A 24,511-nucleotide genomic window follows, 5' to 3' on the forward strand; every position below is an offset into this window, starting at 1 on the left:
GAGCAATGGGCGTTTCCATTGCTAACTCTCTGCTTATTTAAACCCTGGTCTGCTAGCAGGCTATGCCGGATGTCAGTTCTTTGTTCACCAGCCTGCTTCATCCTGCTCCAGACCACATCTACCCCAGATAAGTGCTTGGCTCTTATTTTTGTTTGGTCCTTTTGTGCTTATCCGAGTTTGTCATTTGCTGTGGTGGTTTTCAGTTTATTTGCATGCAGGGATCTTCCCTCTCAGTTGCTTAGCTGGGAAGCTCCCTGCAGCTATGTTTGGAGTATTACTCCTATATGTCCATGTATTTGTTGCTTCTTGAATTTGTAATGGTTCCTGCTTTCTGTTCATTGGTATGACAAGAGCGCCTAGTATAAAACGGAGTTCAGATCTAGTGATCTGAGGGCCTTTTTGTACTATCAGGTTGTTGGATTTTTTGCAGGGTTTTTCTCTGGCCACCATCAGTCCCTTTCCTGTCCTGTCCTATTTAGTCAGTAGGGCCTCACCTTTTGTTAATCCTATCATCTGTGTATTGTGTTTTCCTATATCACCGCAGTCTTTGAATGTGGGGGGCTTGCTATTCTTTATCTATTTTCTGAGGCAGAGAGTTATTCATCTTTCCTTCCTTTAGGATAGCTAGTTCTCCGTCTGGGTTCGCGGTGCACAGGTTGTTAGTTCACCCCTCGGCTACTTCTAGTTGTGATGGTTAATAAGGGGAAGGCGGCCAGATTAGTTGCCAATGCTCTTGTCATCTTTTACCAATGATTTATGGTTGTCTTCCATGGTTCCGGATCATAACAGAACATGCTGCATTTTTTTGTCACAAACTTCTGACAAATAAACTGCAATGTGTGCACAGCAAATCTGACTTCTCATAGACTTTACTGGGAAGTCAAATGTCATAAAGTTCTAACAACAAAACTGCAGCCAAAAACGCAGAAAAAAAACCAGCAAAAAAAACCAAAAAAAAACAAAACAGCGTGCGCATGTAGCCTTAATCCTTTAAAAGAACCAAGTTTTTTTTTCATGTCTGCATGGTTTTGGTCTTATTATTCTTATTCCAAAGGCCATCATTTTTTTTAGAATTTGAGGACTTACCTATAAGTCTGGGCTCAGATGTGAAGTCTCTCAGAGGCACTGGGATTTTCTTTACAATATATTCACATACAACTTCAATATTATACTTCAACTGAGCAGAGATTGGAATGATGGGTGCACCCTCCGCTACTGTACCTGTAGAGGCAGAAAAAGTCGTAATCACAGTACTCCTGAAGAAGGTGAAGCGTACACTAATAGAGATATCTATGTATAAGAGAAGATTCTATTATTTACATCCATATTCTGAAGAGTCCCAGAAGCTTTTCACTAAAAGTAACACTGCTAAGACCTTAAAAAAAGTAGTCCAGTGTTAAAAAGAAAACAACCACCTTTGGCACGGATTATTTAAAAATAAAATTAGTTATATTTGCAGTTAGGCTATGTGCGCACGTGTGCGCTCTGCACCGCACACAAAAGGTCAGCTTCAGAGCGCAGCTGAAAAGCTCCGTTCAAAAGCACCTGGTGCCTGCAGAATTCGTGGGCTCTGCATGCTGCCTCTCCCTATAGACAGCATGCAGAGCGCTTGAAAGAAGTGACATGTCACTTCTTAGAACGCACGCTTCGGGCAGCAGCCGAATCGCTGCGTTCTAATACGCCACGTGCGCACGTCTCATGCACAATCTTCATAGATTGTGCTAGGGACGCAGGACGCATGCAGTTACGCTGCGGTGCAGATCGCAGCGTAACTGCATGAAATACGCACACGTGCGCACATAGCCTTACTTTAGTGCATCTATTATAAGCTGCTCCGGTAGCAATTAACCCCTTAACGACCCATGACGTACTGGGTACGTCATGGATCGTGTGCCGGTAAGCCCCGCCCCCTGCCGCCGGCGGCGATCCGTGCACATATCAGCTGTTATCAACAGGTGACGTGTGCCTGCTAGCCGCGGGTGGAATCGCTTCCACCCGCGGCCATTAACCCCGTACATTTCGCTGCCAAAATCTGGCAGCGATATGTAAAAGGCTGCCGCCATGACAGTCACTTACCCCGCCCCCCACCGGAAGTCACGTGACATGATCACGTAACTTTCAATGGTTGCCATGGTAGCACAGGGTCATGTGATGACGCCTGTAGCTAACATGACTCACTTCCTCTCAATGCCGGAATACAGCCGGCATTGAAAGTGAAGCAGCAAATCTGCAGTTCTCAGCTCTGTAGCTGAGATCTGCAGATAGTGCAAAGCGATCGGATTACTAATCGCTATAGCCCCCTAGGGGGACTAGTAAAATAAAAATAAAAAAAAAAAAAAAGTAAAAAAAAAAAGTTTTAAAAAATTAAAAAAAAAATAAAAAACCCTAAAAGTTCAAATCACCCCCCTTTCACCCCAATGAAAATTAAAGGGTTAAAAAATACACACATATTTGGTATCGCCACGTTCACAAATGCCCGATCAAACTATAAAATCAATGAATCTGATCAGTAAACGGCGTAGCGGCAAAAAAATTCCAAACGCCAAAATTACGTTTTTCGGTCGTCGCAAATTTTGCGCAAAATGCAATAACAGGCGATCAAAGCGTAGCATCTGCGCAAAAATGGTACCGTTAAAAACGTCAGGTCGAGACGCAAAAAATAAGCCATCACTGAGCCTCAGATCCTGAAAAATGAGAACGCTACGGGTTTGGAAAATGGCGCAAAACGTGCGCCACGTTTTTTGGACAAGCTTGTGAATTTTTTTTAACCCTTTAGATACAAGTAAACCTATATATGTTTGGTGTCTACAAACTCGCACCGACCTGAGGCATCACAGAGATACCTCAGTATTACCATATAGTGAACACAGTGAATAAAATATCCCAAAAACTATTGTACGATCACACTTTTTTTGCAATTTTTCCGCACTTGGAATTTTTTTGCCGTTTTCCAGTACACTATATGGTAAAACTTATGGTTTCATTTAAAGAAGGGAATTTTGTTTACTTACCGTAAATTCCTTTTCTTCTAGCTCCAATTGGGAGACCCAGACAGTGGGTGTATAGCTACTGCCTCTGGAGGCCGCACAAAGAACTACACTTAAAAGTGTAAGGCCCCTCCCCTTCTGGCTATACACCCTCCCGTAGGAGTACGGATTCCTCAGTTTTAGTACCAAAGCAAGAAGGAGGAAAGCCAATAACAGTTTCAAAAACAAATTCAATCCGATAACTAGATCGGAGAACTTAAGAAACAACGTGAACAACATGTGCACCCGAAAAAACGAAACCCTAAAAACAGATAGGGCGGGTGCTGGGTCTCCCAATTGGAGCTAGAAGAAAAGGAATTTACGGTAAGTAAACAAAATTCCCTTCTTCTTTTTCGCTCCTAATTGGGAGACCCAGACAGTGGGACGTCCAAAAGCAGTCCCTGGGTGGGTAAAAAGATACCACATGAACGGGCTGTCATACAGCCTCTTCCTACAGGTGGGCCACCGCCGCCTGAAGGACCCGTCTACCTAGGCTGGCGTCTGCCGAAGCGTAGGTATGCACTTGATAGTGTTTGGTAAACGTGTGCAGACTCGACCAGGTAGCCGCCTGGCACACTTGCTGAGCCGTAGCCTGATGCCTCAACGCCCAGGACGCACCAACGGCTCTGGTAGAATGGGCCTTCAGTCCAGATGGAATCTGAAGCCCAGCAGAACGGTATGTGTGAAGAATTGGTTCCTTGATCCACCGCGCCAGGGTGGATTTGGAAGCTTGCGATCCCTTATGCTGACCAGCGACTAGGACAAAGAGCGCATCCGAACGGCGTAGAGGCGCCGTGCGAGAAATGTAAATCCTGAGTGCTCTCACCAGGTCCAACAGATGTAAACCCTTTTCAAATTGGTGAACTGGATGCGGACACAAAGATGGCAAAGTGATATCCTGATTGAGATGAAAGGAAGAAACCACCTTGGGAGAAAACTCTGGAATTGGACGCAGTACTACCTTGTCTTGGTGAAACACCAGGAAGGGAGATTTGCAAGATAACGCCGCCAGCTCGGACACTCTTCGAAGAGATGTGACCGCTACAAGAAAAACTACCTTTTGTGAAAGCCGAGAAAGGGGAACCTCTTTCAAGGGCTCGAAAGGCGGCTTTTGAAGAGCAAGGAGAACCTTGTTCAGATCCCAGGGTTCCAATGGCCGTCTGTAAGGAGGAACGATATGACAAACTCCTTGGAGAAACGTGCGTACTTTAGAAAGCTGTGCCAAGCGCTTCTGAAAGAATACGGATAACGCGGAGACTTGACCCTTAAGCGAGCTAAGGGACAAACCTTTTTCCAACCCAGACTGCAGGAAGGAAAGAAAAATTGGCAATGCAAATGGCCAGGGAGAAAACCCTTGAGCCAAGCACCACGCTAAGAATATCTTCCACGTCCTGTGATAGATCTTAGCTGAGGATGGTTTTCTAGCCTGTCTCATTGTGGCAACAACTCCCTGAGATAAACCTGAGGCCGCTAGGATCCAGGACTCAATGGCCACACAGTCAGGTTCAGGGCCGCAGAATTCAGATGGAAAAACGGCCCTTGAGACAGCAGATCTGGACGGTCTGGTAGTGCCCACGGTTGGCCTACCGTGAGATGCCACAGATCCGGGTACCACGACCTTCTTGGCCAATTTGGAGCGACGAGTATGGCTCGCTGGCAGTCGGACTTGATTTTCCGGAGAACTCTGGGTAACAATGCTAGAGGTGGGAACACATAGGGGAGTCGGAATTGCGACCAATCCTGAACCAAGGCGTCTGCCGCCAGCGCTCGGTGATCGTGAGACCGTGCCATGAAAACTGGGACCTTGTTGTTGTGCCGTGACGCCATCAGATCGACGTCCGGCGACCCCCAGCGGCAACAGATCTGTTGAAACACGTCCGGGTGAAGGGACCATTCTCCTGCGTCCATGCCCTGGCGACTGAGAAAGTCCGCTTCCCAGTTTTCCACGCCTGGGATGTGAACTGCAGATATGGTGGACGCTCTGCTTTCCACCCACGTCAAAATCCGCTGGACTTCTTGAAAAGCTTGGCGACTGCGTGTTCCCCCTTGGTGGTTGATGTACGCCACCGCCGTGGAATTGTCCGACTGAATCCGAATCTGCTTGCCTTCCAGCCATTGTTGGAAGGCTCGCAGGGCAAGATAGATTGCTCTGATTTCCAGAACATTGATCTGCAAGGTGGACTCTTCCTGAGTCCACGTCCCCTGAGCCCTGTGGTGGAGAAACACCGCTCCCCACCCTGATAGGCTCGCATCTGTCGTGACCACTGCCCAGGACGGGGGAAGGAACGACTTTCCCTGTGACAATGAGTTGGGGAGAAGCCACCAACGTAGAGAGTCCTTGGCAGTCTGAGAGAGGGAGACAGTCCTGTCGAGGGACGTCGATTTCCCATCCCATTGGCGCAGAATGTCCCATTGGAGAGGGCGCAGATGAAACTGCGCGAACGGGACTGCCTCCATTGCTGCTACCATCTTTCCTAGGAAATGCATGAGGCGCCTCAGTGAGTGCGACTGGCTCTGAAGGAGAGATTGCACTCCAGTCCGTAGCGAGCACTGCTTGTCCAGTGGAAGCCTCACTATCGCTGATAGAGTATGAAACTCCATGCCAAGATAAGTCAGAGATTGGGTCGGGGTTAGATGAGACTTTGGAAAGTTGATAATCCACCCGAAAGTCTGGAGAGTGTCTAGCGCCACCTTCAGACTGTGTTGGCATGCTTCTTGAGAGGATGCCTTTATAAGCAGGTCGTCTAGATACGGGATGACCGAGTGACCCTGCGAGTGCAGAACAGCTACTACTGCTGCCATGACTTTGGTGAAGACCCGGGGGGCTGTTGCCAGACCGAAGGGTAACGCTACGAACTGTAGGTGCTCGTCGTGTATGACGAAACGTAGGAAACGCTGATGCTCTGGTGCAATCGGCACGTGGAGATACGCATCTTTGATGTCTATTGATGCTAGAAAATCTCCCTGAGACATTGAGGCTATGACGGAGCGTAGGGATTCCATCCGGAACCTCCTGACTTTTACGTGTCTGTTGAGCAACTTCAGATCCAGGACGGGACGATACGATCCGTCCTTTTTTGGGACCACAAACAGATTGGAGTAAAAACCGTGACCCTGTTCCTGAAGAGGGACGGAGGTCACCACCCCTTCCGCCTTTAGAGCGGCCACCGCCTGCAACAGAGCATCGGCTCGGTCTGGTGGTGGAGAAGTTCGGAAGAAACGAGTTGGCGGACGAGAACTGAACTCTATCCTGTACCCGTGAGATAGAATATCTCTCACCCAACGGTCCTTGACGTTTGCTAGCCAAATGTCGCCAAAGTGGGACAGCCTCCCACCGACCGCGGGTGTGGGCATCGGAGACCGCAAGTCAGGAGGACGTCGTTTTGGCAACGGTTCCTCCGGCTGGTCTTTTTGGGCGTGACTGAGACCTCCAAGAATTTGAACGTCTCTGGTCCTTTTGAGTCTTTTTTGACGAGGCGAATTGGGACCTGCCCTGTCCTCGAAAGGACCGATAACCAGACTGACCCCTCCTCTGTTGGGGCTTGTTTTGTCTGTGTTGCGGTAAGGAAGAGTCCTTACCCTTGGAGTGTTTGATGATTTCATCCAAACGCTCTCCAAACAATCGGTCACGAGAAAAAGGCAAATTGGTTAAGCACTTCTTGGAATGAGAATCTGCTTTCCAATGTCTCAACCACAGAGCCCTACGCAAAACAACTGAGTTGGCTGACGCCACTGCCGTGCGGCTTGTAGCGTCCAGAACAGCATTAATCGCGTACGACGCGAATGCCGCCATTTGCGAGGTCAATGGTGCTACCTGCGGGGCAAATGCACGTGTGACTGAGTCGACTCGCGCAAGCCCGGCCGTGATAGCTTGGAGTGCCCATACGGCCGCAAAAGAAGGCGCTAATGACGCTCCAATCGCTTCATAGATGGATTTCAGCCAGAGCTCCATCTGCCTGTCAGTGGCATCTTTAAGTGCCGCTCCATCTTCAACAGCAACCAAGGATCTAGCTGCAAGCCTGGAAATTGGAGGATCCACTTTTGGACACTGGGTCCAACCCTTGACCACTTCAGAGGGAAAAGGGTAGCGTGTATCTTTAAGTCGTTTAGGAAAACGCCTTTCAGGATAAGCGTGGGGTTTCTGGATTGCGTCTCTGAAGTCAGCGTGGTCCAGAAAAGTGCTTAATGTACGCTTAGGGTATCTGAAATGGATTCTCTCGTGCTGCGAAGCTGACTCCTCTACAGGAGGAGCTGGTGGGGAAATATTCAACATCTTATTGATGTTAAATATAAGATCATTAACTATGGCGTCACCATCTGGTGTATCTAGATTGAGAGCGGTCCCAGGATCAGAATCCTGATCAGTTACGTCCGCCTCATCACCCATAGATTCATCCCGCTGGGATCCAGACCATTGAGATGAATGTGAAGGCCCGTCATAACGAGCCCGCTTAGGCTGCCCGGGGCCATCGTCCGAGTCAGAGTCTTCACCCTGAGGTGTAGATGCCCGTCCCGGAGCTAGGAGCTGAGGGGGACCAGGGGGCAATACATGCACAGTGTCCATGGTCTGAAGTACAGGCCTAGCTCGCAATGTGTCAAGAATTTGTGACATAGTGAGAGACATTCTGTCAGCAAAAGCTGCAAACTCAGTTCCTGTCACCTGGACAGCATTCACAGGTGGTACACCCTGGGACACGTCCAGCAGAGGTCCCGACTGTGCAAGCGCCGCAGGGGCCGAGCACTGCACACAATGGGGGTCCGTGGAGCCTGCCGGTAGAAAAGTCCCACATGCGGTGCAGGAAGCATATAATGTCTGTGCCTTGGCACCCTTGCGTTTTACGGGCGACATGCTGCTGGCTCTCTGCATGTGAGAGAGTCTATAGCCAAAGGGCGACCAGCGCTATGTAATACCAAGTATTTGTAGCAACAAAATACTAAGAATACTACGAGCACAAGAGGGGGTGAGCCCTGAGGGCTGCTTACCGCCCGCTGAACAGCGGGTAAGAGGCTGCAGAATGCCTTGTCTGGGTCTCCCCGGCTCCCCTCTGCAGCTCAGCGTGTCAGCAAGAATGGCTGCCGGCTTATGTGGAGAGGGGCGGTCCGTGGGAGTTCCCCAACAAAAGTGCGGGAACAGTGTCCCCTCTGTGCTGACTGTGAGGGCTGGAGTATGTAAAAACGACTCCAGCCCTCAGCGCTGATGCACTGGCCAGCGTCCCGCCCCTCTCCTGACTGGCAGGTCTGGGGGCGGGAACGAACGAAAGCAGGCCGCAAAAGCCGGGGACTCGAGTTATCAGCGCGGCCGCCGTAAAAGCGCGGGCCGCGCTGAAGTCCCCGGCGCACTACAAGTGCCAGCCGCGCCGCTGTTCCAGCGGCCGGCGCGACCGAGTCTAGACGTGGGCAGCGTCCCGCCCCTCTCCTGGCTGGCAGGTCTGGGGGCGGGAACGAACGGAAGCAGGCCGCAAAAGCCGGGGACTGTAGTTATCAGCGCGGCCGCCGTAAAAGCGCAGGCCGCGCTGAAGTCCCCGGCGCACTACAAGTGCCAGCCGTGCCGCAGTCCCAGCGGCCGGCGCGGCCGATTCCCATAAGTGTGCCTGCTTCAGCTAAGCTGAATGAGGCCATGGCACAGGCGCCGCAGCGCTGATGTCCCCCGGCGCACTACAACACCCAGCATGCTGCGGTGTGAGCGCCAAATGCACGGGGACACAGAGTACCTTAAGGAAGCAGGGCCATGTCCCTGATGTACTCCGCTCCATCCAGCATCTTCTCCAGGGGCTGTAGATGGAGCCCGGTCTCAGTGCCTGGAGACCGGTAAATCCCACTTCACCCAGAGCCCTGTAAAAAGGGATGGGGAAGGAATCAGCATGTGGGCTCCTGCCGCCGTACCCGCAATGGGTACCTCAACCTTACAAACACCTCCGACATAAGTGGGGTGAGAAGGGAGCATGCTGGGAGTCTGTATAGACCCTCTTTTCTTCCATCCGACATAGTCAGCAGCTGCTGCTGACTAAAAACAATGGAGCTATGCGTGCGTGTCTGACCTCCTTGCGCACAAAGCTAAAACTGAGGAATCCGTACTCCTACGGGAGGGTGTATAGCCAGAAGGGGAGGGGCCTTACACTTTTAAGTGTAGTTCTTTGTGCGGCCTCCAGAGGCAGTAGCTATACACCCACTGTCTGGGTCTCCCAATTAGGAGCGAAAAAGAAAGTACAACTCGTCCCGCAAAAAACAAGCCCTCATATGGCAAGATTGACAGAAAAATAAAAAAAAAGTTACGGCTCTCGGAAGAAGGGGAGCAAAAAACAAAAAAACGCAAAAACGGAAAGTGCCCGGGGGCTGAAGGGGTTAATGCACCGTCTGGATGTCACAGGACTGCTGAAGCATGTGACTGGCTGCAGCGGTCAGGTTAGTGGAACAGCTTGTCGTCACATTGCTTGTGTTGTTCCAGTCACCAGTAGTCCTGTAACGTTTTGATAGCACCGTCATCTCCTGCAGAGACACTTCCGACTACCAGAGCAATCTGGATCCTCAGGGGTCACAGCAGAAAGTTATGTCAATCATCTGACAACCCTTATATAGTTTGGAAGGGGACAATGAACACCAACCCTCCATTCTCCCATAGACGCCATATAGATAGCCACCCACCGGTGGGATTCTGTATTACTCACCTTGTACGAAGGCCAGGATCTGCTCATACTGTTCCTTGGCCTGACTTTCTTTGACCAAATCAATCTTATTTTGTAAAATGAGAATGTGCTTTAGCTTCATGATTTCAATGGCAGCCAGATGTTCTGAAGTCTGGGGCTGAGGACAGGATTCATTACCAGCTTTAATGGAAAAATCAGACAAGAGAAAGTCAATGCTTATAACATTCAGACTGTCGGGGAAGTTACGGAATCAACGTTCAGTGCTATTACAGGATATCAGACAGTTTATTATTCACAAAAAGTACTTAAAAAAAAATATGGACACCTTTAGCGGCAATTATTCACATGAACATATTTTGCAATAGAGTTTAATTATAAAGCACCACTCCAGTGTTTATTTCCCCATGGGAGTGCTGCTTTAAATCCAAGTCCCCTGACCCTTGCATTATACTCCTCTGCTGCAGTCTTCATCTTTTTCCAGTGTTGCTCCATCGGTCTCTGGCATTTTGTGACTTGTCGACAGCTCCAGTGTTTCATGAGGCGCTCCGTATATCACAACTCATTGTAAGTCTATGGTAGCCTCATTCTGGCTTGTGATGTAACTACTGATTACCGTCCAGTCAGAAGCTACGGTTTCAAGATGGCACTGCGAGACCGGAGCGGCGCTGAAAAAAGATGAAGCCGCCGGAGAATGAGTATAATACAGGGGGGTTTATATTTAAAGAGCTACTCCAGCACTTAAAAACAAAAAGCTGGATTTTGTACTGTTTTGTTTTTAACACTGTTTACTTCCCTATACATTGCTAGCTGCAAATGAGTGAACCCCTTAACGACCGCGGGCGGTAAAATTATGTCCTAGTGGTCACAGTGTTAATCCCCTGCTGCTGATTGGCGCACATCTCAGCTGATTTATACAGCTGACGTGTGCCTGCTAGGTACAAGCAGAATCGTTATCCGCCCGTGCAGTTTAACCCCTTAAATGGCGCTGTCAATAAGTGACAGCGCCATTATAAATCAATCACAATAAAAGCATTTACTCACCGCCCGATACCGCAAGTCACGTGACGTGATCACATGACTTCCAGTGGTTGTCATGGTAGCACAGGGTCATATGAGGACTCCTCTAGCTCACATGACTCACTTACTGTTTCACCCGGCCGAGAGCTAGGTGAGACAGGAAATGAGCATATCTGGTGTTCACAGCTGTGATCAGCAGATATGGCAGAGTGATCAGACTGCTGATCCATATAGTACCCTAGGGGACCTAGTAAAATAAATTAAAAATAAAAAAATCCCCCTAAAAGTTCAAATCACCCCCCTTTCGCCCCATTGGAAATTAAAGGGTTGAAAAAAATAAAAAATAAAAAAAAACACATTTGGTATTACTGCGTTCAGAAATGCCCGCTCTATCAAAATATAAAAACAATTAATCTGATTGGTAAACGGCATAGTCACAAAAATTTCCATACACCAAAATTACATTTTTTTGGTCGCCACAAATTTTGCACTAAATACCATTGTATACCAGCGATGAAAATGTAGCATCTGCGAGAAAGTCATACCGTTAAAAAAGTCAGCTCGAGACGCAAAAAATAAAGCAGTCACTGAGCCATAGATCCCGAAAAATGATAACACTACGGGTTACGGAATATGGAATAAAGCGTATGCCACTTTTTTTGGACAAACTTCTGATTATTTTTTTAACCCCTTAGATTAAAGTAAACCTATACATGTTTGGTGTCTACAAACTCGCACCGACCTGAGGCATCCCACTGACACAGTTTTACCATACAGTAAACACAGTGAATGAAATCTCTCAAAAACAATAGTGCTATCGCACTTTTTTTGCAATTTTTCCCGCATTTGGAATTTGATGTTTTCCAGTACTCTATATCGTAAAACTCGCGGTTTAATTTAAAAGTACAGCTTGTTCTGCAAAAAACGAGCCCTCACATGACCATATTGACTGAAAATGAAAAAAAAAAGTTACGTCTCTTGGAAGAAGAATGGCAAAAAAACCCCCCAAAAAACGGAAAACGCAAAATTGGCCGGTCGTGAAGGGGTTTTCCAACACTAAGCCCAGTGACTGGACCAAAGTTGACGGCACAAGCTGTTGAGCTCAGCGATTGGCTGCAGCGGCGATGAGCACCTTTGACTTGTCATCACTAAAGCGCTGGCACCAGAGAGGACGAGTACATGTTTTGCTTGTTATTTTGGATAGTTTACTATGTCTGGGATCCACTTTCTGGTAAGTGGAAAACCCCTTTAACTAAGTATTGATGGGCCTTTAGCCCTATCAAATCTGTGGAAATACTATTTGCCTGTGCAAAACCAACATTTTAAGAGATGGTATGAGGGAAAATATTGAAGGTGTTAGGCTATGTGCGCACTGAGCATTTTTTGGGTGTGTTTTGGGCTCCAAACTGCATGATTTTGCTTCCCCAGCAAAGTCCATGACTTTTCATTTTTTGCTGTCCCCAGAGAACCTTTTTTTTTTAGCTGCGTTTGGAGCTAAAAAAAAAATAAAAAAATAAAAAAAATAAAAAAAAATGGACGCCAATTCTTTCCTGCGTTTTTCATCCATGCAATGCATTGGAAAAACGCAGCAAAACGCAGTGATCAAAGACACCAAAACGCGGTAAAAACGCATGCGTTTTTGCCACGCGTGTGTTTTTTTTGCGGCCAAAAATGCAGCGTTTTTGAGAAGTGCAAAAACGTCAGTGCGCACATAGCCTTACAAGGACTATATTAAAAACACCATCTCAGAAGAGAGAATTTGTCATCCTCCCTAGAAATGAGAAGTCAAACAAAAACTAAACCACTCAATGATTCTCATGTGCAATACATGGGAAACCATGAAATAAGGGGAGTGCACAAAGTTCACACCAATTTGGCAATATCACGATTTTCCCAGATTCGGATAACTAATCGAATGGAAAGATAAGGCTGTGGGCAAAATAGCTCAATTACAGTCACACCAACCTTTAAAAGTAATGAGAAGCGGAGTTTCATCTAAAAAAACCAAAACCCCCTCAATATCATCAGGTCCAACATGTCTGAGACTTGGCATTAAAACAAAGCTATAAAGACGGACGCCATACTTTCTATGAGAGCGCCCAAAGGCAGGGATTATATCAGTTAGACAAATAGCCGTTGGTAAGAATGCACAAACAGGAAAGAGATATAGGAGAAATAACCACTGAACAATGAGTGATATTCTCTCTCACAAACCTACATTTTACACAGCGTCTATAGGACTCAGTTTTTGAAAAATAAAATTGACTGCAGGTCAGATGCTAAATGTTTTATGGATCCAGCAGACTTGATCCAATGTTGTGGGAGCGCCGACCACTCCATCAGTGCTGGAAGGGAATAGTAGGATTTTTGTGTACTCACCGTAAAATCTCTTTCTCTGAGTCTTCATTATGGGACACAGGACCATGGGTTATGCTGCTGTCACTAGGAGGCTGACACTAAGTAAACATAAAAAAGTTAGCTCCTCCCTAGCAGCATACACCCCGAGCCGGAGGCGGGCTCAGATCAGTTGGTGCACAAGCAGTAGGAGGAGTACCAGAATCACCATACATAAACACAAGTTGTAACTAAAACAATGCAGCCGTGCAAACAAGAGGTCTATGAACATAAGACCACTGAAAAAATAGCCGGCAAATGCAATTGAATCAACCAAAAAACCAAGCAGGGTGGGTGCTGTGTCCCCCAATGAAGACTCAGAGAAAGAGATTTTACGGTGAGTACACAAAAATCCTACTTTCTCTATCGTTTCATTGGGGGACACAGGACCATGGGACGTCCAAAAGCAGTCCCTGGGTGGGAATACTGAAAAACCCGCAGAGGAAGAAAAACAACAACCTCCCTCGGCGGGCTTGCACTATAATTGAATGCTGCCACCCTATTACAGGTGTGCAACTGCTGCCTGCAAGACCTTTCTCCCAAAAATAGCATCTGCCGATGCTTGGGTGTGAACCTGGTAGAACCTAGTAAAGGTGTGCAGGCTAGACCAGGTGGCGGCCTTGCAGACCTGGTCGGCCGACGCCTGATGCCTAATCGCCCAAGAGGCTCCCACTGCGCGGGTAGAGTGCGCCTTTACCCCCCGCGGCGGAGACTTGTCCCGAATCCGATAGGCCTCTGATATGGCGGAACGGATCCATCTGGCAATTGTGGCCTTGGATGCCGATTCACCCTTCTTGGGACCAGAAGGGAGAACAAACAGACCATCTGACTTACGGAACGGCGCGGTTCTGGAGACATAAATTCTAAGTGCACGCACTAGGTCCAGGGTGTGCAAGGACCTCTCCAAGCTGTGAGAGGGGCCAGGACAGAAGGACGGAAGGACGATTTCCTCGTTAAGATGGAACGGGGAGACCACCTTTGGGAGAAAAGCGGGATCTGGCCGGAGAACCGCTTTGTCCTGGTGAAAAATCAAAAAGGGGGAACGACAAGAGAGAGCTGCCAGCTCTGACGTCCTGCGAATAGAAGTGATGGCAACAAGAAACACCACCTTCCATGACAGGTGAGAAAGGGAAGATTCTCGCAAGGGCTCGAATGGGGAGCCCTGAAGTGACCATAGGACTAGATTAAGGTCCCACGGTTCTAGAGGCCGCCGGTACGGCGGTGCCAGGTGGGCAACTCCCTGGATGAAGGTCTTAACCTGTGAACGAGCGGCCAGTGGCTTCTGAAACAGGATTGATAACGCCGATATCTGGCCCTTTAGTGTTGCGAGCGAGAGACCCGCATCTAGGCCTGACTGCAAGAATGCCAATAGGGAAGGAAGGGAGAAGGCGAGAGGAGAAGAAATATTCTGCTCTTCACACCACCTGAAGAAAACCTTCCACGTGCGGTGGTAAATCTTTGATGAAGATGGCTTCCTGGCCCTAATCATTGTCTGAATCACTCTTGAGGAAAAACCAGCCTTAGCTAGAACCCAGGATTCAATGGCCAGGCCGTCAAATTTAGGACCTGTGAGTTCTGATGGAAGAGAGGCCCCTGCTGCAGGAGATCTGGACGGTCTGGAAGGCGCCACAGAGCGTCTGCGAGGAGCTGAGTTAGTTCCGCGAACCATGCTCGCCTGGGCCAGTCCGGAGCCACTAGGATGACCGGTATCCCTTCCGCCTTGATCTTCTTGAGGACCCTCGGAATTAGAGGGAGCGGAGGGAAGATGTACGGGAGACTGAACTGGCTCCATGACAGGGTGAGGGCGTCGACTCCTAAAGCCAAGCGGTCGCGGCACCGTGCTACAAAGTGCGGAACCTGACGGTTGAACCGGGAGGCCATTAGGTCCACGTCCGGAACTCCCCATCTGTCGCAGATCTGGTTGAAGACTTCCCGGTTGAGGGACCATTCTCCGGAGGCGAGGCCTTCCCTGCTGAGGAAGTCCGCCGCCCAATTGTCCACGCCTGGGATGTGTACCGCTGAAATCAGGGAGTGATGACACTCGGCCCAGTACAAGATCTTCTTGACTTCTCGCATCGCCCCGACACTTCTTGTGCCGCCTTGGTGGTTGATGTACGCCACCGCCGTCGCATTGTCCGACTGGATCCTGACCGGGCAACCCTGTACGAGGTGCCGAAACTGCTGCAAGGCTAGCCGGATGGCTCTTATCTCCAAAATGTTGATCTGGAGGCAACTCTCTCTCGGTGACCATCGGCCCTGCGCTGTGTGATGTCGAAACACTGCTCCCCAGCCCTGGAGACTGGCGTCGGTGGTCACTATCTTCCAGTGGAGCGGGAGGAAAGACCTCCCTGATGCGAGGTTGCGCTGATTGAGCCACCAACGGAGGGAGTGGCGGGTCTCCGGCGAAAGATGAAACCTGCGGTCCAGAGAAAAGGGAGATCTGTCCCACTTCTTCAGCAAGGCCAGCTGGAGGGGTCGGAGATGGAACTGTGCAAAGGGTACCGCTTCCATCGCCGCCACCATACGACCGAGGACTCGCATGCCGAACCTGATGGACACTTGGCGCTGACGCCAGAGAGCGCGGAGTCCTCGTTGTAGGGAGGAGATCTTCTCCTGTGTGAGGAAAACTCGCCCTTGGATGGTATCGAATACCATGCCTAAAAAGGTGATCTGACGGGCCGGGATCAGAGAGGACTTCTTCCGATTTATCAGCCACCCTAACCGTGAAAGGGTGTCGATCGTGACCTGAACCCCAAGACGACAGTCCTCGAAGGAAGAGCCCTTTATCAACATATCGTCCAAGTACGGGATGACCATGACACCCCTGGCATGCAGGACGGACATGGCAGCAGCCATGATCTTCGTAAAGACCCTGGGTGCGGATGCGAGGCCGAAGGGAAGAGCCGTGAACTGGAAGTGATCTTCCGCTATCGCAAAGCGGAGGAACTGTTGGTGAGAGGTGGCTATCGGGACGTGAAGATAGGCGTCTTGAATATCCAGCGATGCCATGAATTCGCCTACCTCCATGGACGCGATGACGGACCGGAGTGACTCCATTCGAAACGGCCGAGGTCTCACCGACCTGTTCAGAAGCTTTAGGTCGAGGACGGGACGGACAGAGCCGTCCTTTTTGGGGACCACGAAAAGGTTGGAATAGAACCCCTTGAAACGCTCTGCGGGAGGGACTGGTACCACGACTCCGGTTCGGAGGAGGGAGTCTATGGAGTGAAAGAACGCGCGAGCCCGCGCGGTAGACTCGGGAGGGTGAGATACGAAAAAAACGTCTCGGTGGCTTTGCCTCGAATTCTATTTTGTAGCCTGATGTGATGATCTCTCTGACCCAGGCATCGGCGGTCAGGGGGATCCACACATGCTGAAAACGAGACAGACGCCCTCCCACAAGTCTGGCGCTGTTGCGCGCCGACCGCGAGTCACTTGGATGAACGACGGCGGTACCCGGAAGAGGATCTCGTGGACTGGCGGGGGCGTGAACGCCAGGCGGGATTGGTCTTGAATGACGGGGTCTTCCTGTCTCTCGGAGGAGAGCGGCTTTTCCGCGGCTGGGGATTGGAGCTGAAGCTGCGAAAGGGCCGGAAACGAGCGGTGGAGCGCCGATTCTGGAAGCGCTTGGGACGCAATTGGGGGAGAGATGTACTCTTTCCTCCCGTTGCATCGGAGATCAGCTGGTCCAGCCTATCTCCGAAGAGACGCTCCCCTAGGAAGGGCAGGGAAGTTAGTGACTTCTTAGATGCCGCATCCGCGTTCCAGGACCGGAGCCAAAGGGCTCGACGGATGGCCACATTGTTGCTGGCGGCCTGGGTCGCGCAACTTGCAGACGCCAGGGCTGCATTGAGCAAGTACTCACCCGCGAGGGAAATCTGCGAGGCGATGGGAACCAGGTCCGGATTGGCAGGAATGGCGCGGAGACCGCAGCGTAGCGTGTCCGCCCAGGACATCAGGGCCTTCGCAACCCAAACCGAGGCGAAGGCCGGAGAGAGGGATGAGCCCGCTGCCTCGAAGGCGGAACGGGCCAACCTGTCAATAGTACGGTCCGTGGGGTCTTTGAGAGACGTACCGTTAGTGAGTGGAAGGACTGTGTGAGAAGACAGGCGGGAGATTGGGGGGGGGTCGACCACAGGGGAACCTGCCCAATCCTTTCTAAGACCCTCAGGAAAGGGATAATGCAAATCGATGGACTTACCGCTGGTAAATACCCTGTCCGGCTGTTGCCTGTGGCTGCGCAGTAACTCAGTGAATTCTGGATGTCCGCTGAATGTGTTCTGGGCCCGCTTCACCCGCTTAAAGGAGATCTGGGAGGAGACTGGGTCCACCTGTACCTTCAAGGTCTGGTTTACTGCTTCTATCAGGCTATTTACCATGTGCCGGATATCGGCCGCCTGCTCTGAGTCCTGCAGGGGTACCGCATCGGAATCATCCTCGGAGCAGTCAGAAGCCTCCCTGGAGGACTGACGGTCTGGACCTGGGGATGAAGGTGAAACCTGGGAAGAGTCTGAGGACGAGACCTGGCGGGTCCGTTTTTGAGCAGCAGAGGAGGACCCTGCAACGGGGCTCACCTGCTCCGGAGGCAATTGCGCCGGGTCTGCGGGAATCTGGGCGAGCGTCGGCAGCAGGCGTAGAGCTTGCGCGATGGTCCGAGAAGCCTCAGAGAGGGAATCTACGGACTGGGATAGGGACGCTAGCCAGTCGGGGGGGGGCGGGACGCAGGGCCCTGCAGCATATGGCGCTGTGGCGTCTGCGGTATCAGAAACGTCGGCCGCGGAGTTCTGCGGAGGCTGCGCGTCTGTAGAACAGACGGAGCATAGTGGGGCGTCCTGACCCTGGGAAAATTTGGAGCTGCAGGAGGAGCATGCAAAAAATAGTGCAAAGGGGGCCTGCTTGGATTGGGTGGGCTTAGCCTTAGGCATGGTGCAAACAGGTACTCTCCCTGGTGGCTGCTAGGAAGGAGACAGGAGAGGGTTAACTCGTCCCTAAACTCAGAGAATGCTACCTAGTGAGGGCTACTCCTTAGGAGCAGAGCTTACCCAGGTCCTGCGTGCTGCCCACCAGTCCAGAAGTGGAGTCCAGGAATGAGCTGGCCAGAAAAACTCAGAACGCCGGCGCGCTGCAGCCTCAGGGGACCAGAGGCAGGCTAAAATGGAGAGGGGACGCTGGAGGAGGCTGGGGGAGGAGCAGGATTCCGGGGCGAAAAAACCAGGAGGATTTACAGCCCCCACCATCAGCCAGGAGGCAGAGCAGTGGGAGGTACAGAGGGAGACGACCGGCGGCCAATAGCGCTGCAGGGGGGCGTGGCTAGGACGCAGGAGCGACTAGGCCGAGACCGGGGACTAAATTTATGGAGAGGGCCGGAGGAAAGAGCAGGGAAGTCGGTCCTACCTGCAATCGGCGGCGCCGGCTCAGCGATGGATGCGGTGCAGGCAGGGCTCCCTGCCCTGCCTGTGAACAGCGCTGCTCGTCCAGGAAGGCTCCGGGGGAGAGCGTGCTGAAGGCAGGGTAGTGGACATCATGATGGGGGTAGACAGCCCCCTATCACACACGCTGCGGAGGATCCATCCCTGCTGTACTCCCCTGTACGCCCTTTGGGGTGATACCTCAGGGCGAATCAGGGGTGCCCACAAAACAACCTGCCCACACGCGCACCCCCGGGAGTGGTACCACGGGGACGGGCGGGGGAGAGGGCCCCGAAGTCTCAAGCCCCTGCGACCCTGGGGAGCGGTACCCACGGGGCTGCGGAGAATGAGTGAAGCGAATACCTGCACAGAAGAAGACGACAGGTATGAGAGTGATGAGCGGCGCCGAAATAAAAGAAAAAAGCGCAAAAAAATACATGGCTGAGGGGGGCCGAGACGGCCCACATCAGCCTCCTACGACACTAAGCTAAAAACTGATCTGAGCCCGCCTCCGGCTCGGGGTGTATGCTGCTAGGGAGGAGCTAACTTTTTTATGTTTACTTAGTGTCAGCCTCCTAGTGACAGCAGCATAACCCATGGTCCTGTGTCCCCCAATGAAACGATAGAGAAATTACAATAACTAGAGACCCCCGGACATTTATTCTTATGTAAAGGAATCAACCAAGACACATTTGGAAAGATTGTTATTGGGCATTTATTATACGAGTATATAGCATTACATTGGATTCACCCATTGCCACCCAGAAGAAGGGAATTTATTAAGGTGGCTAATTCAGCTATAATATGTGAACATATTTTATACCGAAAGTGAGAAGTCTATGGTACATACAAAAGCGGTGGTCTTCCAGGTAGGATTCCCAAGGTTTAGCAACAACTTCCATGTTACTGGATAGAGTGATACCTTAATGTTAAAGCACCACTCCAGCATTTTTCTATTTTACCACTGCCCTTAGTCTCATGCTCACCCTCCGCCATTTTATTAATATAGCGCCATTTATTCCGATTTACAGTGAAAGAGGGTATACATACAACAATCATTAACAGTACAAAAACAGACTGGTACAGGAGGAGAGAAGACCCTGCTCGCGAGGGCTCACAGTCTACAGGGAATGGGTGATGGTACAATAGGTAAGGACAGAGCTGGTTGCACAGTGGTGTACTGGACTGAGGGCTATTGTAGGTTGTAGGCTTGTTGGAAGAGATGGGTCTTGAGGTTCCTCGAAGCTTTCCACGGTAGGGGAGAGTCTGATATGCTGAAGTAGAGCGTTCCAAAGTATGGGGGAGGCACGGGAGAAATCTTGTACGCGATTGTCGGAAGAGGAGATAAGAGAGGAGTAGAGAAGGAGATCTTGTGAGGATCTGAGGTTGCGTGCGGGTAGGTACCGGGAGACTAGGTCTGTTATCCCCGTCAATCCTGTCTGCCTCTGGCACTTTATGACCTACATGCAGCGCTGGAGGTCACAACTCAGTGCATTTCTATGAGAGCCTGTTCTGGCCTCGTTCTGGTTCTCAGAGATGCATTAGGCGCTTGTGACGTATCTCCTGACTTCTGGCCAGTCATAAGTTGTGCTCACAAGATGATCGCACAAGACTGGAGTGACACCGGAAAAAAAAGGTAAAGATGCTGGAGGTAGAGTATAAGACTATGGACAAAGACCTAAGATTAAAAGCACCACTCCAGAGGTGAAAAAAAAAAAAAAACAAACACAAAAAAACCCAAAACCCACTGGAGTGGTACTTTAACCATATTAACTGAATATATACAAATTAATGTATTGGCTGCTCCCCAGCAGGCTACATCTGCCCTACCAGCACTAAGCTATTCAGTTACTGCAAAAGCAGTAGGATAAGCAAAAGAAACGCTACCCAAACAAGAGAAGGTTCTGTGTCCCACAATGAAAACTAAAAAGGAAAAAGTTTATAGCAAGAGCCAAAAATCTTCATTTCAAAGATGCTTCATGGTGGTAAAAAGGAAACCATGGGACATCCCAAAGCAGTCCATGTGGAGGGAATACTAATAATGCAGCAAGGCTGTTTGTCGACCCAAGTGATGGCTGCTTGCAGTACCCTTCTTCCAAGGCTTAGCTTTGTATTTAGTAGAGCTAAGAGCGCTGCACTCTGTAAAGATGTGGACTGAAGACTAATGGCCTTACAAGGTGGAAGAATAAACAACTGAAAGGCCTATGACCTTGGAGGCTTCTTCTACTGATCTTCTGGAATGGCAGATCGAATCCAGCGAGCAATGGTACTCCTATAGGCAGTCAGACCTCAGCAAGGGTCTACTGAGGTAACAAACAAGACATCTGACCAGAGCAGAGAGACAGGTAGAGCTGCAGAAAACCCCTAACGGAGATATGAGGCAAAGTTCACAATAAAAAAGAGCAATCTCCTCATTAACAGAAGTCTCTCAGCATAGCATGACCATTCAAAATAAGTACAGGTGCTCTGTGCACCTTTCATGTGGTCAAATATTTACCATATTTTTCGGACTGTAAGACACTCCTCCCCCCCAAATGTTGGGGGAAAGTGGGGGATGCGTCTTACAGTCTGAATGTAGAGCATGGCTGCAGGGAATGAAGGTCCTACGGTGGAGCGGGTCTTCGGCGGCATGTGCAGGCTGTAGCAGCGCCTGACGTGACCACGTGGGCCCGCTCATTTCATATGCATGCATCCTCCCGCCCATCATCTCTCAGTGCTGAAGCCGGCGCTAACAGGTGGCCGGGATGATGGCCGAGGGAGCCAGCCTGCGTGATTACCCATGGCAACTACAGCCTGGAGTGATCATGTGTGGCTATATTCACTGCCCTCGTGCATCATCATCAGCGCGGGGAGCATTGAAAAAGTACGGTATATTCACCGGTCACTGTTCCCTGCAGCATCGCGATGTCCTTCTGTCTGCCGGCTCGCTAATGTGTGTGGAGAGCGATGCACACAGCGATGACGTCATCACTGTGCACACCGCTCTCCACACACATCAGAAGGCAGACAGACAGGAGGTCATTGCGATGCTGCAGGGAACGGTGACCGACGCCACACAGGTCAGCGGCGCTGCAGCTGGAGTGAGTGATGCTGCTGGAGTGAGGAAAGGGGAGTATAAACGTTTATGGTTTTCTGTGCCACAGGATGCAGGCCATATACCAGGTGGGGGATATTTATCAGGATGAGGGACATGTATACAAGGATGGGGGTATATATCAGGATGAGGGACAGATATACAAAAATGGGTGTATAGAGAAGGATGGGGGTATATAGCAGGATGGGAGACCTATATACAAGGATGGGGATCATATACAAGGATCATTACCAGGATGGGGTACCTTTAGTAGAGAATTTGGGGACATTACCCCCATAACAGTGTCAGCAGCAGATCCTCGCCCCATAACAGTGTGTCATGACCACATTTTTTGCTTAAAATTTTATTTTCCTATTTTCCTCCTCTAAAACCAGGGTGCGTCTTATAGTCTGAAAAATACGGTAAATGTGCCATCTCACTTATATTCCCATTTATCTCCACCCTTCTATATCACTTTAAAGCAAGAGCTATCAAAGAGCCCGAAAAGGAAAGATATAGATGAAAAACAAGTAGGTGGTTAAGTCCCCTTAAATGTTTGGTTACTTGGTTTGAACAGTCATTGTGTACTGACAACACACAGCGGAGAGAGAGGTCTCGAATTGCAACAAGAAGTCTGAATGGCGACTAGGATCAGATTGAGGCCTCACTGATCTTGAAGTATCAATGGGGTGGCCCTGAGTCCACCTGACAAAGTCTTGACCTAAAACAAAGATTTCTCCCTAAAGGATAGCCTAGGGAGAAACCTACTGTTGTTAGATTTGCACCTATTGAAAAGAGGCACTCCGAATGTAGTAGAAAATCTAAGGTCTGTGGCCTAATCCTAGTCAGACCAACTTAATCAAAGGCCCAAAGCCTTCAAAACTGCTGACTTAACAGAGCGGTAAGTAAATTAATCGATCAAGAATTTGGGTGGAAGAGGAGACTCTTGGAAAGGTGTAGCTGGATGCTATGGGTGGCACCAGGGGGCATCTGCAACCAAAAATAAGAGTTCTGGACTCAACCTGAAGAATCTTGAGCTTAGCAGGCATTCATAGTTTTCAGTACAAAATGGGTTAAAGAAGAACTTTGCCATGGTAGGTGAAAACTACGAGACCCTTGTAATTTAGAAGTTCCTTGACCATTACCCTGCACCAGTTACCGTATTTTTCAGATTATAAGACGCACTTTTCCTCCCAAAATTGTGGGAGGAAAATGATGGGTGTGTCTTAAAATCCGAATATAGCTTACCGGGAGAACTGTCTGTGCGGCGACCGGGTACGTGCGCGCAGTCGGGTGCCTGTGGCTGCGTGCGGGTAGCCTCTGTGTGGGTGGCCTGCTGGCTGCCACAATGTGCATGCGGGCGGGCGGCTGTACAGACTCTGGTGGCTGTGCGGCAGGTGTCCCAGTGCGTCCAAAGTCCCAGTTTCAAATGATGGCGCCGGGAATCAGCGCGTGCGCAGATTGAGCCCTTGGACGAGAGCTCCACCTGCGCACGCGCCACTCCGGGAGTCCGCGCATGCGCAGATTGAGCCCTTGGATGAGAGCTCCATCTGCGCATACGCCACTCCAGGCGCCATCATTTGAATCGGGACCGCGGACAGACTGGGACACTCATCGCACCGGCCTGCTCCACTACTGACCCGCCACGGCTGCCAGCACAACCTCTGCCTCCTGTGACCCCACTTCACCACCACTGCTGCCCCCCTCCGGTAAGACAACACTGGAGTATAAGACTAACCCCATTTTTATTTTACCATTTTTTATCTCTAAATTTGGGGGTGCATCTTATAATCCGGTGAGTCTTATAAAACGAAAAATACGGTACCTACTGGAGGAAACGCTACTGGAGTATTTTGGCATTCTGGGAGAGCATAGGGGACATAAAATCACTTAACAACCAAGCAACACAACAAAATCAAAGCATCCGGACAACCTGCTTTAAGCCTTGAATGAGATGGACATGTCTGGTAACTCCCAGAAGAAGTAAGAAGCTGGAAACACCAAGTATTCTCTGACCCAGTTATCTAGAATTCTATAGAGATAAGACTGGGATAACAAGTGGAGAGGTAGAGCGATACGGAACGTAGGCAGCATGGAGGGTGACCAGAGCAGCCGCGGGCCAGTGAGAAAGGTATTGCAAAGAATGGCCATAGACTGACCACTACAGGCTGTTCTCTCCTTTGCTAGTGGGTTGAAGCAGAGAGGTCTCTCCCATTGTGTTGCTCAAACTTAACCCTCCGTCACATACAATAGGCCTGACAGGCACATCTCTTTTACTTTCATTTCTCCTTCCTCACCAGATTGTGAGGAAATCCCCTCCCTCCAGGTAGTCTCCTGTCTCTAGCAGCTCTGTGAAACCTCATACCACAGTTGGATTGCAGAGCTTCAGGAGGACAGATATAACTGCGCTAATATCTCAGGCTCATTGTATTTGAACACGTCACACTCAATAAGGTTGGTATTTTATGTTTTTATTCATCACATGCTCTGCAAGTGTAATTTTTCTGGGGAAACTTCAGGATCTAATTCTGATTGAATATGTGTTTAATAGTACTTAAAGGTACCTTTGTAGAGTTTTTTGACAGAGTCGAACTGGGGACTATTTGGCGGGAGTTTTGAAATGTTTGTATTTCAGAGTTATTAGTTTTATGTTAAGTAAATGGGTTTTTTTTTTTACACCTGATTATGTGTAGTCTCTTTTATTACATCCCTATGAAGGTCAGTGATCACTTTTAGAGCACTGAAATTGCAAACATTAGATATTATAGGTATTTTTCTATCCGCGCCTGACAGTCACATTGTATGTGAACTCGTTAGAACCGATATTGTGTGTGACGGAGGGTTAACAAGGAGACAGAAGTTAATGATATGCCACAAAAAAGGTCTGAAACTCAGAAGTGGGTCTGCATCCTACCCAACACTAAGCTAAACTAAATAAGGTCCCAGGAG

General features: G+C 49.7%; 1 protein-coding gene across 1 annotated transcript in view; it reads right to left on the bottom strand.

Moving 5' to 3' along the window:
• The window catches only part of EIF2S3 (eukaryotic translation initiation factor 2 subunit gamma), an 83,070-nt gene that overhangs the window by 20,044 nt on the left and 38,515 nt on the right, over positions 1 to 24,511 (bottom strand). The window contains exons 6-7 of the mRNA XM_075335400.1: positions 9,692 to 9,850; positions 1,087 to 1,221 (exon numbers count right to left, since the gene is read on the bottom strand). Coding sequence (XP_075191515.1) covers positions 1,087 to 1,221; positions 9,692 to 9,850 — 294 coding nt within the window. The remainder of the gene's footprint in view (positions 1 to 1,086; positions 1,222 to 9,691; positions 9,851 to 24,511) is intronic.

The sequence above is a fragment of the Anomaloglossus baeobatrachus genome, chromosome 2 (genome assembly GCF_048569485.1).
Source record: "Anomaloglossus baeobatrachus isolate aAnoBae1 chromosome 2, aAnoBae1.hap1, whole genome shotgun sequence".
Classification (NCBI taxonomy): domain Eukaryota; kingdom Metazoa; phylum Chordata; class Amphibia; order Anura; family Aromobatidae; genus Anomaloglossus; species Anomaloglossus baeobatrachus.